The 16,749-nt window shown below is 35.6% G+C and overlaps 1 protein-coding gene across 9 annotated transcripts in view; it reads left to right on the top strand.

The window, feature by feature from the left end:
- QKI (QKI, KH domain containing RNA binding) overlaps window positions 1-16,749 on the top strand; it is a 160,995-nt gene that overhangs the window by 62,232 nt on the left and 82,014 nt on the right. For all 9 annotated transcript variants that reach the window (XM_082757508.1, XM_082757510.1, XM_082757514.1 and 6 more), the window contains exon 3: window positions 186-302. In XM_082757508.1, coding sequence (XP_082613634.1) covers window positions 186-302 — 117 coding nt within the window. The remainder of the gene's footprint in view (window positions 1-185; window positions 303-16,749) is intronic.

Here is a 16,749-nt window from a genome sequence, read left to right as displayed (position 1 = left end):
GGCACAACATCAGTCCTACCACATGAAAGTTGTACGTGTGTCTGGTCATGCAACCAGAAATTGCGGTGTTCTAAATTGATTTTAAAGAAGATGAAGATTTAGAGGCAGAATAAACCTTTAAATTAGTTTTGTCAATTTTGTTTTATATGTTTTATAGAAAAATACTGTCGTGTTTTTTTTTCCAGTTTAACTTTGTTGGAAGAATCCTTGGGCCCAGAGGACTAACAGCTAAACAGCTTGAGGCAGAAACAGGATGCAAGATAATGGTCCGAGGGAAGGGCTCAATGAGGGACAAAAAGAAGGTAAGCTCTTGAAAGGTAGTGTAGTTTCAGCTGTGTCGTTTTCTTTCCCAACGTGGGATAAGGTCATGTCTTTTTTATTCTCCTTTGTTGTGTTTTTACTGTATGCTTCATCTAGTTATTTCTTTTTACAGACTTAGTGATTAACACAACCTACCTTAAAGAAGTTAAATATGCGTGCTCCATAATGGTGCAATTGGGAGCCTAACTAGCAATTATAAAATATTCTTCAGTAATAACGAACTTCTAATTGTGTCAGGTGTTTCGCAACATAAAGGTAAAAATTCAGGTTAAATGTATTTTTCCAAAGGGCCGCTAATATTACAGGTGTCGTTAAGAACATTTCTTTACTGAAATACCAAAGGAGTGATTAGTGCAAGTAGTAGAGATCAGAAAATACATTAAATGTATTTCTGGCAGTGAATATTGTTGAAGTGAACCAAGAAGCACTGTGCTTCTGAATTTTGTTTTTTACTCAAGTGGAGTTGGGATATAATTAGGGCTGTTTCTTGCCCTGACCTGTAATATGTATGTTCTGCCCACGTGAGTAGGAAGCATATACTTTTCAGGATAGGGTCATCCTGAATGTTAAGTTGTTGTGATGTTAATTCCTGGAAGTTATATCCTTCTGCAGTCTTATTTTCTAGCTTTTTTCCCCTCTCTGGTTATTACTGCTGAAGCTGCATTAGCATTACCACTTCAGTTTTGTAGTGTACACTTTGTAATGCTCTTTGTTCCAATAAGTATTATTTATTTTGATCCTTTCTTTAGAAAATCTTTTTTTTCCTTATCTGGTTAGTCACGTAATACATTCTACTGATACATGTGTAGCACATACCAATTAAAATAGAACCAATTAAAATACTGAGTTAAAAATCTTAGACTTCCCAAAGCGTATGATCGTGTTGTTTTCAAACTTAATTTGTTGCCTCTTGTTTTCATAAGCTGTTGTAATACTCTTATCTTCCTTTCTGTTATTCCACCTATAGCTATTTCGAGTACTTAGATTGACAGCTTTTGAGCAAAGATCTGTTCTGATCTTTAGTTGTTCAGGTTCTGTAGAAGTAAGAGGGTGATGATATCTTAAGTGACGGTAGATTTATGAAGTAGTCAAAGAGGGTTTGTTTATTTAAACATTCTGGTTCTCATCTTTAATTCCTTCTACTTCTTGGTTGGGGGGAAGATGTAATGTACAAAATTGGACCTATTATTATGGGGTTTAAAACTGTAAATGGATAAGCAGGATTTCTATTTTTGTAAAGGATTTTGAACTATGATTTCCTAGAAGTGGAGGGCGGTATGAGACATTAAAATTTCTACGGTATTAAAATTTCAGCATGCTTCAGCTTACATACCAAATTGCATGGGTGTAGATACTGTATTTTGAAGCAAAGCATATGGTTGCCTATATATGAACAATCTTATTTCCATAACTTTGTTTGTGACTATTAATAGTAGCCAATTCTTTACATATTCAGTTACACTGTAAATGTATCTATCTGTACATGTATCCTGGGGCAAGAGATTCAGTAAAAACATTACTCTTTACAGTTTGCAAACTGCACTTAGTTTTCATAAGAGAAGACTATTTGAAAAAGAGTATTAAAGTATTAAATGTTGCTGCATTTTAGCTTGGAGATTAATTAGAAGTTAAGACTTCTGAATGTAAGAAGTAGATCTTCAAAATATGGAAGATAATAAAATACAGTTATGACTGGGTGAATCACTAAGCTGTCAACCTTAAAAGAGAAATGCTGATACGTAATCCAAAAAAGCGTGTACTTAATAATTCATTCTTTTTTTTCCTATTTATATGTATTTTTTAAAAGGCATCATGTATTTATCAATAGTACAGTTCTTAACTTCTGCCCATAAATGAATGTGTTACTGATACCCCTTCTTTGTGGTAGGAGTGAAAATTTTAAGTCTATAAACTACCCCAGTTTATCAGGAATTTATGTATTTCTTAATAAAAAGAGCTGTTTCAGGTTCATTTATGCTTATAAATGTTGCAAGCTAAAACATTTAGGCATCTGTTCTTCAGAAAGCTTGCAATGATAAATTGAGGCTCCAAACTTTAATGGTCTAATGCCTCGCTGTTACTAGTAAGCATATGTATATTTAAGATGGATATTAAACAATGATATTCTGATAAAGAACTGTAGAATCATCTTGGTTAGAGAAGACCTTAAAGATCATCCATCTGGCATACTGAGTCCAATCATAAACCATGACACCTAGTGCAATGCCTGTTAATCTCTTAAATACCACAAGGGATGGGAACCAACCGCTTCCCTGTGCAGCCCAGTCCGTTCCAATGCTTGACCCTTTCCTTGAAGAAGTTCTCCATAATATCGAATCTAAGCCTTCCCTGGTGCAACTTGAGACCATTTGTTTGTGTCCTAGGCTATTGAGATCTTGTCCAACGTCCCTCCTCAAGCAGTGTTGCCTAGAACTGGTTGCCCAGGGCCATCTCCTGAAGTTATGTTCAGTGTCCATGATCTCACTCCTACCTCTGGGCTTCGAACCTATCCAACCTATCCTTCTCTGCAGGGAGTCATTTCCCTAGATAGCTTGGGCAGTTTTACTGTTTGAGGAAGTGGTATTTTTGCACTGATTTCCCCTACCCTTTCCACATATATATATATATGTGTGTGTGTGTGTGTATATATAGATATATATGTATAGTGTTTAATTTCTGTGCCGAATAGAACAGGTTGTGTGAGCTGCTTAGATTTTTTTTTTTTTTTTTTTTTGAGAAAAAGCTTTAGAGGAATCGGGACCTTCTGAGTATGAGTTACTTCTTACATGTTTGTTTGTTTGTTTGTTTGTTTTTAAGATTGATAAGAAAACGAAAGCTGTTCTAGTCTTCAACAAGGACTAGTTATGTAGAACTCGGCAGGTCAGCTAGAAGTTCATACACATGAAAAACCATGAACTGATGAAGTCAGTGTTTTAATGTCCATAAGCCATTACATAGTATGGTATGTGCTAAGCCACTTCAGATTGATGAATCATTCATGAGATGTAAGGGGCAGTGTCTTATGGTAATTATTTACAAAGTGGACAGGAAAAAACAGGAACCCATTACCTTCAGTAACTTGTCCCTTGTCTGATATTTTTGGAGCACAGCATACTTTGATACCATTGATAATTACATGAGATAATATTGCAGTTAGTGTTGAATATTAAATAATGCAAAGTATTTGAATACCAGATAGTATAATATTGGTTGAATACCAAACAATAGTAAGTACCAAAAAGTTTCTTCGTCAAAATCAATTTTCATGTCACCCATTTCAGATCTTTATGACTGTGTTGCTGTCCTGAGGTGACTGGTATTAGTAGTTCGTCGTTTTCAGACAGTGGACTTTGTTGCTATGTCGTGTGACCTACTGTTGTTGCTGCAATAGGAATTGTTTCTTAATCATTGATGATGCAGTTTGTGAAGCATCTTGTTTGCGAATAAGGTTATTCTTCTAAAAATAAAAAACTGGAATTCAAGACAGGATCACAAACAGGATAAAGAAAGAAACAGTGATACTTACTGGTCTGGCAAATAAGTACTCCTCTTGCTATTGGTTCTTGCCTCTCTTCCTCATGAATTATGTGTACAGGTGAACTCCTTAGACTTGCAGCATGAGATTACCAAATTCTTTGGTAGTTAATACCTTTGATTGCTAACTGCACTTCCCTTATTTTCTCAAGGGGCTTATCTAGGCTCAGTGTTTAAAAAAACAAAAAACTGATCAGGATTTTTCCAGTTTTTGACTGAGTTGTTTTGGGATTTGTAGGAAACTAAAGATAAAGGTTAATTTGTATTTATATTTCCTATATGTATTTCATATCTACAAATCTGATTTCCCAGTGCTAGTTATAATAAAGGCCTTATTGGATATTGCAAGGAATTCATTACTATACATCTGATTCTCTATTCATATCTTGCTAGTGGCTGCAGAAACCAAGAGAAAAATAGGAAAAGACAGTGGTAACCAGTGCTGGAAAAAAAGCCATCCTGATTTGCTCTGTAGAAAATTTTATCCTACTGTATGAGCTTGTGAGCAGAAGTAATGAATTAGAAATCTTCATCACATGGCCAAATCACTTCATGAGATCTTGAAACTTGCTGACAGATTTCCCTCAGAAAGCAAGGGAAATCCTCAAATCATTTGTATCCAAGGCTCAGCTGATAATCAGAACATCACTCTAGGCAGCTTTAGACAAATATAAAATCAAAAGTTTAATTACTGAGAATATTATGATTAAAGCCTGGAGGCACATGAAGGAGATTATTGGGGAGGGGAGAGGGGTTGTGTACATTCATCAAAAGCTAATGAATGTGTAACTTTATTAAGACCAAGGAATTTTGCTTGCTTAGTCCAAATACACCTCTCACTAGTGAGGAAAAACACCGATTTTCACACTAGTAGTGGAGAAAAATAGTAATTTTAACACCAAAGAATACTGCTTAATACATGGGAAGTATTTTTGTTGATGGATAAGCAAAACACTGATTTTAATGCTCTCACTGATCATACCCTCATTCCATAAAACAGACACTGACACACACGTTGGGAGTCAGCTCTGTGCTCTCTTATCGCTCTGTGCTCTCTTATCACTCTGGCTGCCATTACCTCACATAGATGGGGATACGAAGCCTTACAGTCACAGGCTTCTGGGTTGTGACAGTCTTGGTTGACTACGTTGTTTTCACTGTTTCTTGAAAGGTTTAGTCAAAGATCTCCTCCAGAACATAGTATGAGGGCATATTTGTTTTTTCTTTAGCAAGAAACATCTTGTTATGATACAAGAATTATTTATTTACAGTTGGTTGTTTCAAAGAATCATAGAATATTTGAGTTAGAAGGGACCCAGAAGGATCACACACTCCAGCTCCTGGCTCCACACAGGACCACTTGAAATCAGACCCTGTGTCTGAGAGCATTGTCCAAATGCTTCTTGAACTCCTTCAGGCTCAGTGCTTTGACTACTTCCCTGGGGAGCCTGTTCAGTGCCCAACCACCCTCTGGGTGAAGAACCTTTTCTTAACACCCAGCCTGACCCTCCCCTGTTACAGCTTCAAGCTGTTCCCTCGGGTCCTATTGCTGGTCACCAGGGGGAAGAGAGAAGCTCCTACCTCTCTCCTCCCCCTCAAAAGGAAGTTGTAGACCGTGATGAGGTCTGCCCTCAGAAGGCAGCAGACAGCTATGCAGTTCCAGTTTTGAAGAGCACATTGCTTTTCATCCATTGCAACAGCTTTAAATCCCTTGTTCTTTCTTCTGTAGTAAGATTGTTTCATGAACCGATTTGTTGTTCTTGACCTACAGTGTATTTGTTCCCATATCTCTGTTCACCTTGCAAGCAGAAATTATGTAAGGTTTCAGGAAAGACAAGCTCTTGGTTATTACCAATCTTGACCTTTGGCAGGTCACCTTTGACAGGTGCAAGTGTTGTCACAATAATATGTCAATTTCTTGGGACTCACAAGCTTTTTTTATTATTATTATGGTAAGGCTAAATATAAATTAGAAATTACCTTTATTGTCCATACAAAAGTGCAAGGAAAAGATTAAAGCAGAAAAAATTACCTTTCCTGTAATGAGGACATTTTACTACGTTTACATGCCCTATAGAATTGAAGTATTTCATGCTTGTCAGTCTCTGAAATACCATCAACTATACTTTGATTTCCAATCAAATGTCTTAAGATCAGTTTAGGTTATAAAATGAAGTTAGTAACATTAAATAATAAATACTTAGAGTATGACATCTTAAATAAAGTCTGTTAGTGCTACCCTAGTTATAGGATGCTCAACTTCTGTGAAAAGCCTTATGTGTACAAATAAAGTGATGGTGCTGGCATTTTTGTTGAAATGAAATGTAGTTAACATATTGTGGCAAACTGTAGTTGTTCAGTGTTTCGGGATGAAAGGCTGACCAGCAATCATTATTCTTGTCTTCTGGGAATAAATTGAGTGATTCAGTCCTCTTGCCTCTGAAATCTACACACAAGCATGCTGCTGCTGTTTGATGATTTCATATATCCATGTTAAGAAATCACAGTCATAGTTTGAAGCAGCACTTAAAAAATACAAACAAAACCCCAAACACTCTAACTAGCTGAAAAGATGCTTTTTGGGTACTAACCTATACTAAGTAATAAAAATAAAATTCACTAGGAATAAAAAGAAATAAAATGGAATTAAGTGCTTCACAGGGTTGGTCATATTAGCATGTGATAAAAGTGAAAAACAAGCCCGTATATGAGACTAAAATTAGTGTCCTCGTATTTAAATAAATATTTTCTGACCATTTCAGTGGGATTTCTGAAGGTCATGCTTGCATTTTGAACTGAATCCTCCCTCCTAGGTACTTGCTGTTGAGGGTATTCTTTGTTAAAATTAACTGATGTCTGGTTACAAGAAACTCTCCGACTAAGGCAGTGTCAACTGGCAGTCTAGCATATTGAATTTTGTAGATCGTGCTTTGTTAACTTCTGTTGCACATGAAAGCTGCAGCTTGTCAATAGCAGAGTACCAAACTGATGGCTACATTCAGTTGTCATCACTGTGAACTTTTGTGGCTCTACACTAAAAGTTATTGTACAAGCAGACTGCTCAGTTAAGTTGGAGATTTTGCTCACACAACATGTTCATGAATCTACTGTGTATAAGTAGGAAACCTTATTTGCTTCTTGTTAATAGAAAAAGACATGGCATCCAGAATGCAGTTTTGAAGGTATCACCTTAGAAACAATTAACTGATAACTTCAGCATCTAGTATCACCTACAGTAAAATTTCCTCTGAAGAAACCCAATTTCTCATCAGTATGCATATCTGCATAGTTATCCTAATTTATCCAACTTTGGGAGGCTCTCTTCATATTTCATTTTTGACCTGTGTGAAAATTGACCTTTTATTCTTAAACTAACTTTAAAAATACATATGTGTGTATACATTATATATATAAAAATATATATATATAAAAAGGTTATATTCAGCTATATAAATATATATAAATAGCTAAACTTAGCTATTTAGCATATCAAAAATGAAAGGGTTGTTAGACATTGGAACAGGCTGCCCAGGGAAGTGGTGGAGTCACCATCCCTGGAAGTCTTTAAAAGACGTTTAGATGTAGAGCTTAGGGATATGGTTTAGTGGGGACTGCTAGCGTTAGGTCAGAGGTTGGACTTGATGATCTTGAGGTCTCTTCCAACCTAGAAATTCTGTGATTCTGTGAAAACTGCCATTTTAATATACAGGGAAGAATCTGCTATATTAAGCTCTATGAAAACTTGTGTTGCTCTGTGCTGGAGAAGAATACTCAAGCATAGAAACCAAACTTGTTTAAGAAGGCGTGTAGTTGTTGATACCACTTTGCCTTTTGAGAGATTTCATTACAACTTATGTTTCACAATGAAATAATTTTGGTTGCTTGTAAGTTAGTATTTTTTTCAATAGTGAGTGCTTCAGAAAATAGGTTTTTCTATTCCAATTTTAGAACCTTTATTGCATTTGTAGCCACTTACTTTCAATGCAGGAAAGTGTTGTAAAGCTGGATTTTTTTAATTATTATTTTTATTAAGAATTGCTGAAGCATGGCCTTTTTCCCTTTTCCACCCACACAACATATGTGTCTTGAATCATATCCGTGGTAGTCTGGAAGTGGTGACCATCTGTGTAGAGGTAAGAGTGTACACTACTAACTGATAGTGTTTAAAAAAAAAGTCATTGTAAGAAAAAAAATAATTCTTTTAGCAAGTTACTGACTTAATTACATAAGATAATTGAATGCGGAAAGGTGGCTAGTAGAAACCACCCCTCAGAAAATGCAAAAGGAAAGCCTGGTTTGAAGGTAACAGACGTTACTTTTTGAATTGCCCCCAGCTGATGGCTGACTCCAAAACTCTGTAAGACTTAAATGTACTCCAGATTTTCTTTACAGTGCATCATCTTTATTGGCAGTCTTGCTTGCATACCTCTTTACTTTCAGTAAAAATGTTCAGTTTGCATTGACAGTAGTGAAGAATACAGTGTAGGCACAATTAGTTTACTTATGGGAATGTGAGTTTTACAAGAATAGAATGTTTTCTTTAAGTTTTCTATAAGGCTCGACAAATGCTTCTTATTTGAGGCAATTTGGTGCATAAGTCTTTTTACTTAACAGTCTGAGAAATGCTCTTACTTTCAAGAACAGAATGATTTTTATTTTGAAGGACAGAAATTCAGGTGCCTGAGGGCCCTAAGAAATATTGCAAAGCAATATTAGTTTTTCAGGAAATATCACTGATAGGTATCCGATGCAATGCATCTTTCAGATAGGTTTATGTCATACATATTTTTGCTTTTTATTGGCTGCTTAATATATCCAGTATATACTGGATGTATTTCTGCAGTATGCTTAATGTGAAATTGTAGCTTTGAGCCTATTTTAACGCTATTCAGATGCATGTTTTCCTGTGGAATTTGTGGAAATTGATATGTCATTTTGTTCTGTTAAACTGGTAAATAGTCTGGTTATTGAAATAATTAGATAAAGAAATAACTGACTTAACAGTGTTGAAGAAGCATGATAAAAGCTACTCCAGCAGAAACCAGCTCCTATTATACGTCACTCTCATTTGTGTCACTCTCATTTGTTTTTCTCTGTTCCTTGTGAACAAAAACATTATGATGAAGAGACAAGAGATCTTAGTTTATCTCGAAACTGGAAAAAAGCAGAATGATGTGTAATGGGAAACAAGATTTATCAGAGGAACCTTGAACTGTTGCCTGAACATCTGTGTATAAAGAATCCTCTATTTTATAGATCAGAATTCTGCATCTTCAAACAGCAATTGACTCATCTTCATCTGTGCCATGGTAGAAACTGTCTGTAAAATTATTGCTAAGCTTTTGTTAGGTAGGAAGCACTGTGAGTGTTAATTGTGTTATAACAAGTTGACTAGGCTATAGCCCACAGCTGTTGATATCATGCATTTGAGTAGAAATTGTGAAAGGTTTGGAGTACAATTTATACTGAGTTGTTTTGAGGTATTAAGAAAATTATCTGCAAACATCTATATATGTTTTTACTCTAACTGAAATAGGTGAATGGCTTAATGAAAATTTACTGTAACCTGATGTTTTCTATTAATCTTGCGGTATGATAAAACTATTTTGACAGGGTTAGCCGTATTCTTTTTCATTGGTGACATAACTTCTTTTCAAATTATTCTTAAGTTTTGCAGGTTGGTCAATAGCATGAATGTCGGTAACATTAGTTAGTTAACCATGGCCAAAAGATAAGTTGATCCTTTTATATGCATGTGTATATATATTGTGTGTGTGTGTATATATATATATATAAAAAATATTACACATATTTATGTATTTGTATGTGTACATATGTATGTATGCGTGTATTTTTTTAAAAAACACTGACCCCCAACCTTTTAGTTTTGCTACATAATCTGACTAGGTTTCAGTCAGATTTGTTAAATGATATTGGACCATCTTATATGTATGTTGGGCTTTAGTTGCAACACTATTTTCTTAAAAAAAAAAATAAATCCAGTCAGCATACAGAAGTTAGCACTGAGTGTTTTTGGTGTGTGATTATATTACATATAGCAAGTAGTTGACTTTTTTAATAAAAAAAAATATAATTAAATAATTAAAAAAAAAAAAACACAAGGCAAAGATGTTTGATTTGGAAGGACACATGCTAAATCAGTAGACATTTGCAAAGGTGTAAGCTTTATTTGAGATGTGCAGTAGAAGTATTTATAACTCCCATGTGTTTTGCTGTTTTAGTTACACAATTGCATTAAAAAATATTGCTGCTTTTCTTGTTCGCTGTACAACGTGGCTGATAATTGATTCATTATGTATTTTTTGGTACAAGGAGAGACATGTAGTTTCTCCTTTCACAGAACAAAGTGCATTTACTGACCAAACACTTTTTCAACAACGACAAAAAAGATCAGAGAACTAGATGAGACCATTTTAACAGAGCACGAACATTCTTACGTGTAGAATCACACGAGTTCATAAAACATGAATTTTTTCTTCTAGGGATAACAGTGTTGAGTGTTACCTAAAAAAAAAAAAAAAAAAAAAAAAAAAAAAACTAAAATGAAGTTAGCTCTGTGATAAATCCACTGATCATCATGAAGAAGTTGCTTTGCAGCATTTTAGCACACTGAACTTTTTCCTTACTTGGATTGACTTGTTAGGTTATAACTGTAACCTATTGGGCTGTACTTCAGTGGGTGATATTGCATTTAGTATGTTTGGCTTGCTTTTTTAACTTGCTTAAGAATTTATGTTGTGACATTATAATCTTGCTTACCAGAAATGATTTGTATTTAGACTTACGTTTTGAGTGTGTTTTTTTTTCCTTTTTTTTCTTTTTTCCTGAGTATCATTAAACTGTGCTTGATTTTCTATCTGGGAGAAACTGCACCTAGTTTAAGGCTTGGGTGAATTCCCTAGTCCTCCAAGAAGAGGTATGCAGGCAGAACCTGTTGATTCTGGGAATTAAAAATCATGCCTGTATATTTCCCGAGTGTGTATTAGTTCTTGACAGCTCTTGGTCCTCAGTATTTTCTTCTGGGCTGCAGGCAGGCTTAGAACACAGGTGGTTGTTTACTGTCCTGGATATGGCTCCTCAGGGTGAGATATAGCAATTTTATTGAGATAGACAGCAAAAGAGCGAGCACAAAATAAGATACCGCTATTGCTGAAACTAAACACTTGAATTACTAACTGAACATTTAGAAGATAGAGATATTTGACTTTCTGCTACTTTGTGTTCCAGGTAGAGAGAGGGAAGCAATCTGTAGAGTTTCAGTGGGACAAGATGCATTGAATTCCTTTCCAACTTCAAAAATCATTGACTGTGATAACAACTACCAATTGTAATTCCTAAAATGCCTGGTTGATTTGCTATTGAAAGTTGTAACCATCTAAAAACAAGCTTCACACATCTGCTAATACTGTGTTAGCCTTTGTCTTGACTAGACTTGGGTTAAAACAGATGTTATTAATCACGGGTTACCCCTTTTCTAAACATGCTCTACAGTAAAGTTTAGGAAGGATATGAATGAAGTTCAGGTACCTGGGCAGGTGGTAATTGTTGTGTAAAGGGAGTGTGTCCTTACTGAACAGTTTCTCCATCTATAGCTGCATGATTTTATGGGTGGTCTTTCCCCTCTATCTGAAAAGTGTTTTAGTTCTGTTGATGGACAGTTGCATGTTTTTATTAGACTTCACTGAGAGTAGTTAGCAAATTTTGTCTGCTAATTTCTGCACATTTTCCACTTTGCTTTGGTGGGCAAATGGGGAATGTTTTGATGGGTGTAGTACCCACTGAATTGCATGCACACCATGCATGTATCTTAAAAATACAAATGTGATTAAAAATCATAAGGACTCAGTGTTGGCTACCTGAGTGGATGAGAACTTACTCACTTAAACTTGGTTTAAGGCCGAGTACACGAATCTGTTATCCTCTTTAAAGAAGACTTGTAACTCTTGCAGAAGCAGAATACAACAAAACTAAAGAATGGCTAGTACTGAACTTGCTTGAAAACCATTTAACTTAATTAATTGAGTCTGACATTCAGTGTAAATTGTCTGATTTAATTATTAAGTGCCATAAACTAGTTATGGAACAGACACAATGAACAGTATTCATGCTTGCTTGATGAATTCATTACCATGAGTAATTCTTGAATGTAATTTGGGTCATAAGTCAATTCAGTACTGTATGCCTGCAAGACAACCAAGATCTTGTCCTCTAACCTCAGTAGCTAAAATTAAGAAAACAGGCTATTTTCAATCGTTGAAAGTAGAATCTGCAAAACAGTGACTTGATTCAGGCAGTTGTCAATAGGTTTTATGTGCCTAACAGTATAGTTGGCAGCTCCAGTAACAGGAAGCCTCCAGCTATGAGAAAACAGGGAATATCAACTTCTTGGTTTCACTAGAACATGTTACAGAGTCACATAGAAAACTTGATGAGAGTAGATGGAGTCGTTATGGGAAAGAGGTGCCTAATTGGTACAAAAATAAAATAAATTTGCTACCCAGTTTATGGAAAGTGATATTTTCTTGTATGAAGAACTGATATCCCTGGAGAATGAACATACATGCACAGCAGTGTAGATGGAAATCTAAGTAATTTATGGAGCAGCTATATTTTAATAGCAAGAGCTGCAGGAGATTTTCCTTCTCGAGTCTTTGTAGGTTCAAAAGGATGTCTCTTACTGCTTCTGTTCCTTTTGTTTTGAACTACATCAATAATTTTTTTTTTGTCTTTTTTCATAAACTTCTCTTTTTTTTTTTTTCTTTTTTTTTTTGAGTTTTAACTTTCCCTGCTTTTACTTGAAGTTCTTAGTTCTCTGTGGAGATATTCTGTGATTGTCTTTTTCAGCCTTGGTCCCTGCTGACCTCCTTCTGACTGGTCTTATGCTTTATTAATCATTATAATAAAAGGAGGGTTAATTTCCATGGTGTTTCATTTATTCTTTGAAAACAGGATATGCTGTGAAAGTGCACTAGACTGAATTTTGGTTTCTAGGAACATATAATTGCATTAAGGTACAGCATGATATAAGCACTGGAGTTAAGCTTGTGTTGCAAATAAGGGAATTGAGCAATTTGAGCAAGAAAGATGAGATGAGGCATAAGAAATTCATGGCAGACTTCTCATGACACTAATGAACAGATAAAAATGTTTAAAATGCAGAAGAGCATTTGAAAATGAAGAAAAAAAATCCAACAAAAAGAATTCAAAATACATAGGTCCCAATAGTTAAGATGATGATTGAGTGGTCTGGAGAACAAGTCTTATGAGGAGCGGCTGAGGGAGCTGGGGTTCAGTCTGGAGAAGAGGAGGCTCAGGGGTGACCTTATCACACTCTACAGGTACCTTAAAGGAGGCCGTAGCGAGGTGGGGGTTGGTCTGTTCTCCCACGTGCCTGGTGACAGGATGATGAGGAATGGGCTAAAGTTGTGCCAAGGGAGGTTTAAGTTGGATATGAGGAAGAACCTCTTTACCAAAAGGGTTGCTGGGCATTGGAACAGGCTGCCCAGGGAAGCAGTCAAGTCACCTGGAGGTCTTTTAAAGACGTTTAGATGTAGAGTTTAGTGATATTGTTTAGCACAGGACTTCTTAGTGTTAGGTCAGAGGCTGGACTAGATCTTGGAGGTTTCTTCCAACCTAGACAATTCTCTGATTGTGTGAATTCATGCTATTTACTTGTCTTGATGTTACTGTGACATGAGCTCTGGATGTAAGAACTTCTGAAGAGATGTGAAGTATGTGAAGGGGTTGGAGAGTAGATACTGATGTTACCCTCCAACTTGAAAAGAGGTTTCTCTAGGTAATTAATACAAGTGCTGTGAGGAATAGGTAAAAATTAGAGGTTAAGATTAATTGGTATCTCTACAGGAATTAATAAAATCCCTTTTCATTTCTCAAGGAATTAAAATAGGGAATGTAATTGTGAACTAAACTGTCCTGGCTTTTGTGTGTTATTTACCCAATGATACTATTAGATTTTGTCCATAGAATAGTTTCTGTAGCCTTTCACAGTAGCAGATACAGGGTTTTTCCAGCATCTTGCATGGAGAACCACATAAGAGTTGTAGGAGTGTTTGCAGGGGCATTGCTGGGAGGGAATATTTGGGTTCCCCTGTCAGCGGTGCAATTCTTTGTCAGGCTGTAGTGAATAGGAGTTCAAGTATTCAGGTCACATTTGCTGCTCAGTTGTTTATAGTGACCCTTAGGGAAGAAGCAACAGAAGGGATGTAAATGTTGCATGGACAACTCTGAGTTTCTGGAACACTTCAGGGCCTACAGCACTGTATCTGTGCTGGGCTGCAGAGTTTGTGATGATGTTTTTTCCCAGGTTTTTCAAGAGGCTTCTGAGTTAGGCATCTCTTGTAACTTTTGCTAATCTCCTGACCTTGAAAATGGATCTATGCTCCTGTGAGACACCTCTTGAAGGGTAGTTGCCAATCAAATCAACTAGGAAGGTATTTTATTTACTTAGGTTATCTTAAAACTAAGCCTTTGGGAAGATGAGTGTTTCAGCTTCCTTTGTTAGTCTGCATTTCCTCACAGCTGAGTCACCGGAAACACAGGCTTGTTTAGAGAGGAAAAAAAAAAAAAGCTTGGAGATGATTTTTGCTTGTTTTAAGAAACAATTAACCAAGCTACCTCTCCTTCCCTTCCCCATCCCATTCTGTTCTTGCTGCTTTAGAGTTTTGCAAGAGCAAGCATTTCCAACTGTCGATGGCAAACCATAGTTGTAGGTAACAATTTCTCAGAATGCTGCAGTAGTTCTGCTAGTCTTTGTTCTAAAGAGGTGCTGCTAGACTCTGTTTTCCACTATCTTAACCTTTAACCAATAGATTGACACTTCTAAAGGCTCTGTGAAAGGTTTTGCAAAAAGCAAGTTAATTTTTGTGATCCAGATGTATGAAATTGTAAGAGTCTGCACTCCACACAGAATGCATCCGTGAACCCAGAAATAAGAGAGGCCAAAATCTCACCAAAACATTGCTACCTGGGTGGTTTCATGGTATGAAAAGTATGAAGGTCTTAGTATGAAGGTATTTTCAATGCGTTGAGAAAATGTTAAAAATATTCAACAATTCTGTATTTTGGGCTCTGAAATATATTACCTACAGTATAATTAATTATACAAACTGATTTTTAAAATTTCAAGATACAGGGTGCTTAGGTATTGATCATAACGATACTGGGAAAATATGCAAAGAATGCTGTATTTAGTTACTAGTTAACCACTATCATGTATATATTAAATTAATTGTAATATCTTTTTCATTCCCTGATGGGCTGTATTCTGGGTATTGTGCACTCCCATGTTTGTCTCTAAAACCCTGATAAATGTAATCTGTCGGAATGTTTTTAAGACAATAGCTATTTAATGAATAGCTTGTGTGTACAGGAGAAAAGAATAAGCTTGATTGCTTACAATCTGACATTTGAAAAAGCATTTTTTTAGATCTCTTGTATTTGCATATCTAATTGCTATGTAATCAAAACTAAGTGAACTGTAGCTACTTGAAACCAAAAAATGAAAGGCAATCATCTTTACAGGGGGAAATATCCCACTCATATGCAAGCCTGTCTGAATATTAGAATTATATTCTTCTTGTGTTTAATTATAGGTGTCTGACTGAGCAGTAAATTTATGCCTGTGTATTAAAAGAGTGAATGTGACCCTGAAACATCAGCTTTCCTTTGTTGCAGCAAAGCATTGGCATTGAGAGAACTTAACAGTGTTGTGTATTTTGGTGATAAGGGATTGTGCCAGAATAGCTGTTAATTACCTGCTTTGTTTGATATGGAAAGTAGTGGTTCCGCACTTTTCTTCCCACCAGTGACAGTACTCAATTAAAACTTGTATTAAACACTGATAATGCCCTCGTTTATCTGGTGGGGAAGACGTGAGGTGAAAAAAATTAACAGGATTTTTTTCAGCTGTTTGGAGGCTGCTTTGTTTTGTGGATTTTTTTTCGATTTATTGTTTTTGTTTCGTGTTGTTTTTTTTTCCCCTGCCATGAATCTAGCAACTATAAAGGAAAACAAAGTGTCTTGATTCTTTCTGACTCTTAAATGTCCCAATTCATTAATCCTGGCTATAGTTCAAATTTTAAAACAAACAACTTTGATGTCCTGAGTTGGAAGATACCTTTGGAAGATGCTTTCTCTATCATGTTCCATGTCATTCATCTTTGTGAAGATCTGTTGTCATGGGTCCTTATTTCACAAATGTCTACGTCCTTCATGTTTTTTGAAACATTATTGCTCACAAAAAGGCAGAGAGTGCTTTTTAAGTTTTTAAGTTTGTCTGAGTTTTTCTATTCCAGGTGTTTGGAACATGTTTTCTGATATAACTGGTTTTCTCAGCTTCTGTTAATATTTGGTGTATTTTATATATATATATATATATATATATATATATATATATATATATATATATAAAATAATAATTCTCAGATCAGATTTTTGCATGGTTTTGTAGCAACTTAGTGTTTTTCTCTTAGATTTCTTAAGTATGTGACAAAACCGAATGCAGTATTTTGGATGGGAACCCTTCAGTCTTAGATACAATTCTCTCATTAGCAGTATTTTTTTTCCATATGGAAATAGAAATAATAAAAAAAAAGAAGAACAAGGCAAGGGCGTTAAGCTAGAAGAGACTTGTAATCTTTGTGCGTCTTTGTTTTCTTCTGGTAATAATGCTCTGTGAAGAATACAGCAAAATTGAAAATGTTCAAAATACCTGTTCTTATGGCTGTTGATTTATAGAATTCTGACAGTAACACTTAATTACTCTGGATGAATAAAATAAATATTTAAGGAGCAACTTGGTTGCCATACTTAAGAAGTTTGGAAATGTCTATGTTCTTAAAATAAATAAATAAG

Source organism: Aythya marila (assembly GCF_965140915.1).
Source record: "Aythya marila genome assembly, chromosome: 3".
Lineage (NCBI taxonomy): Eukaryota > Metazoa > Chordata > Aves > Anseriformes > Anatidae > Aythya > Aythya marila.
The sequence above is the reverse complement of the archived record's forward strand: the minus strand, read 5'-3'. Positions and strand labels throughout refer to the sequence as shown.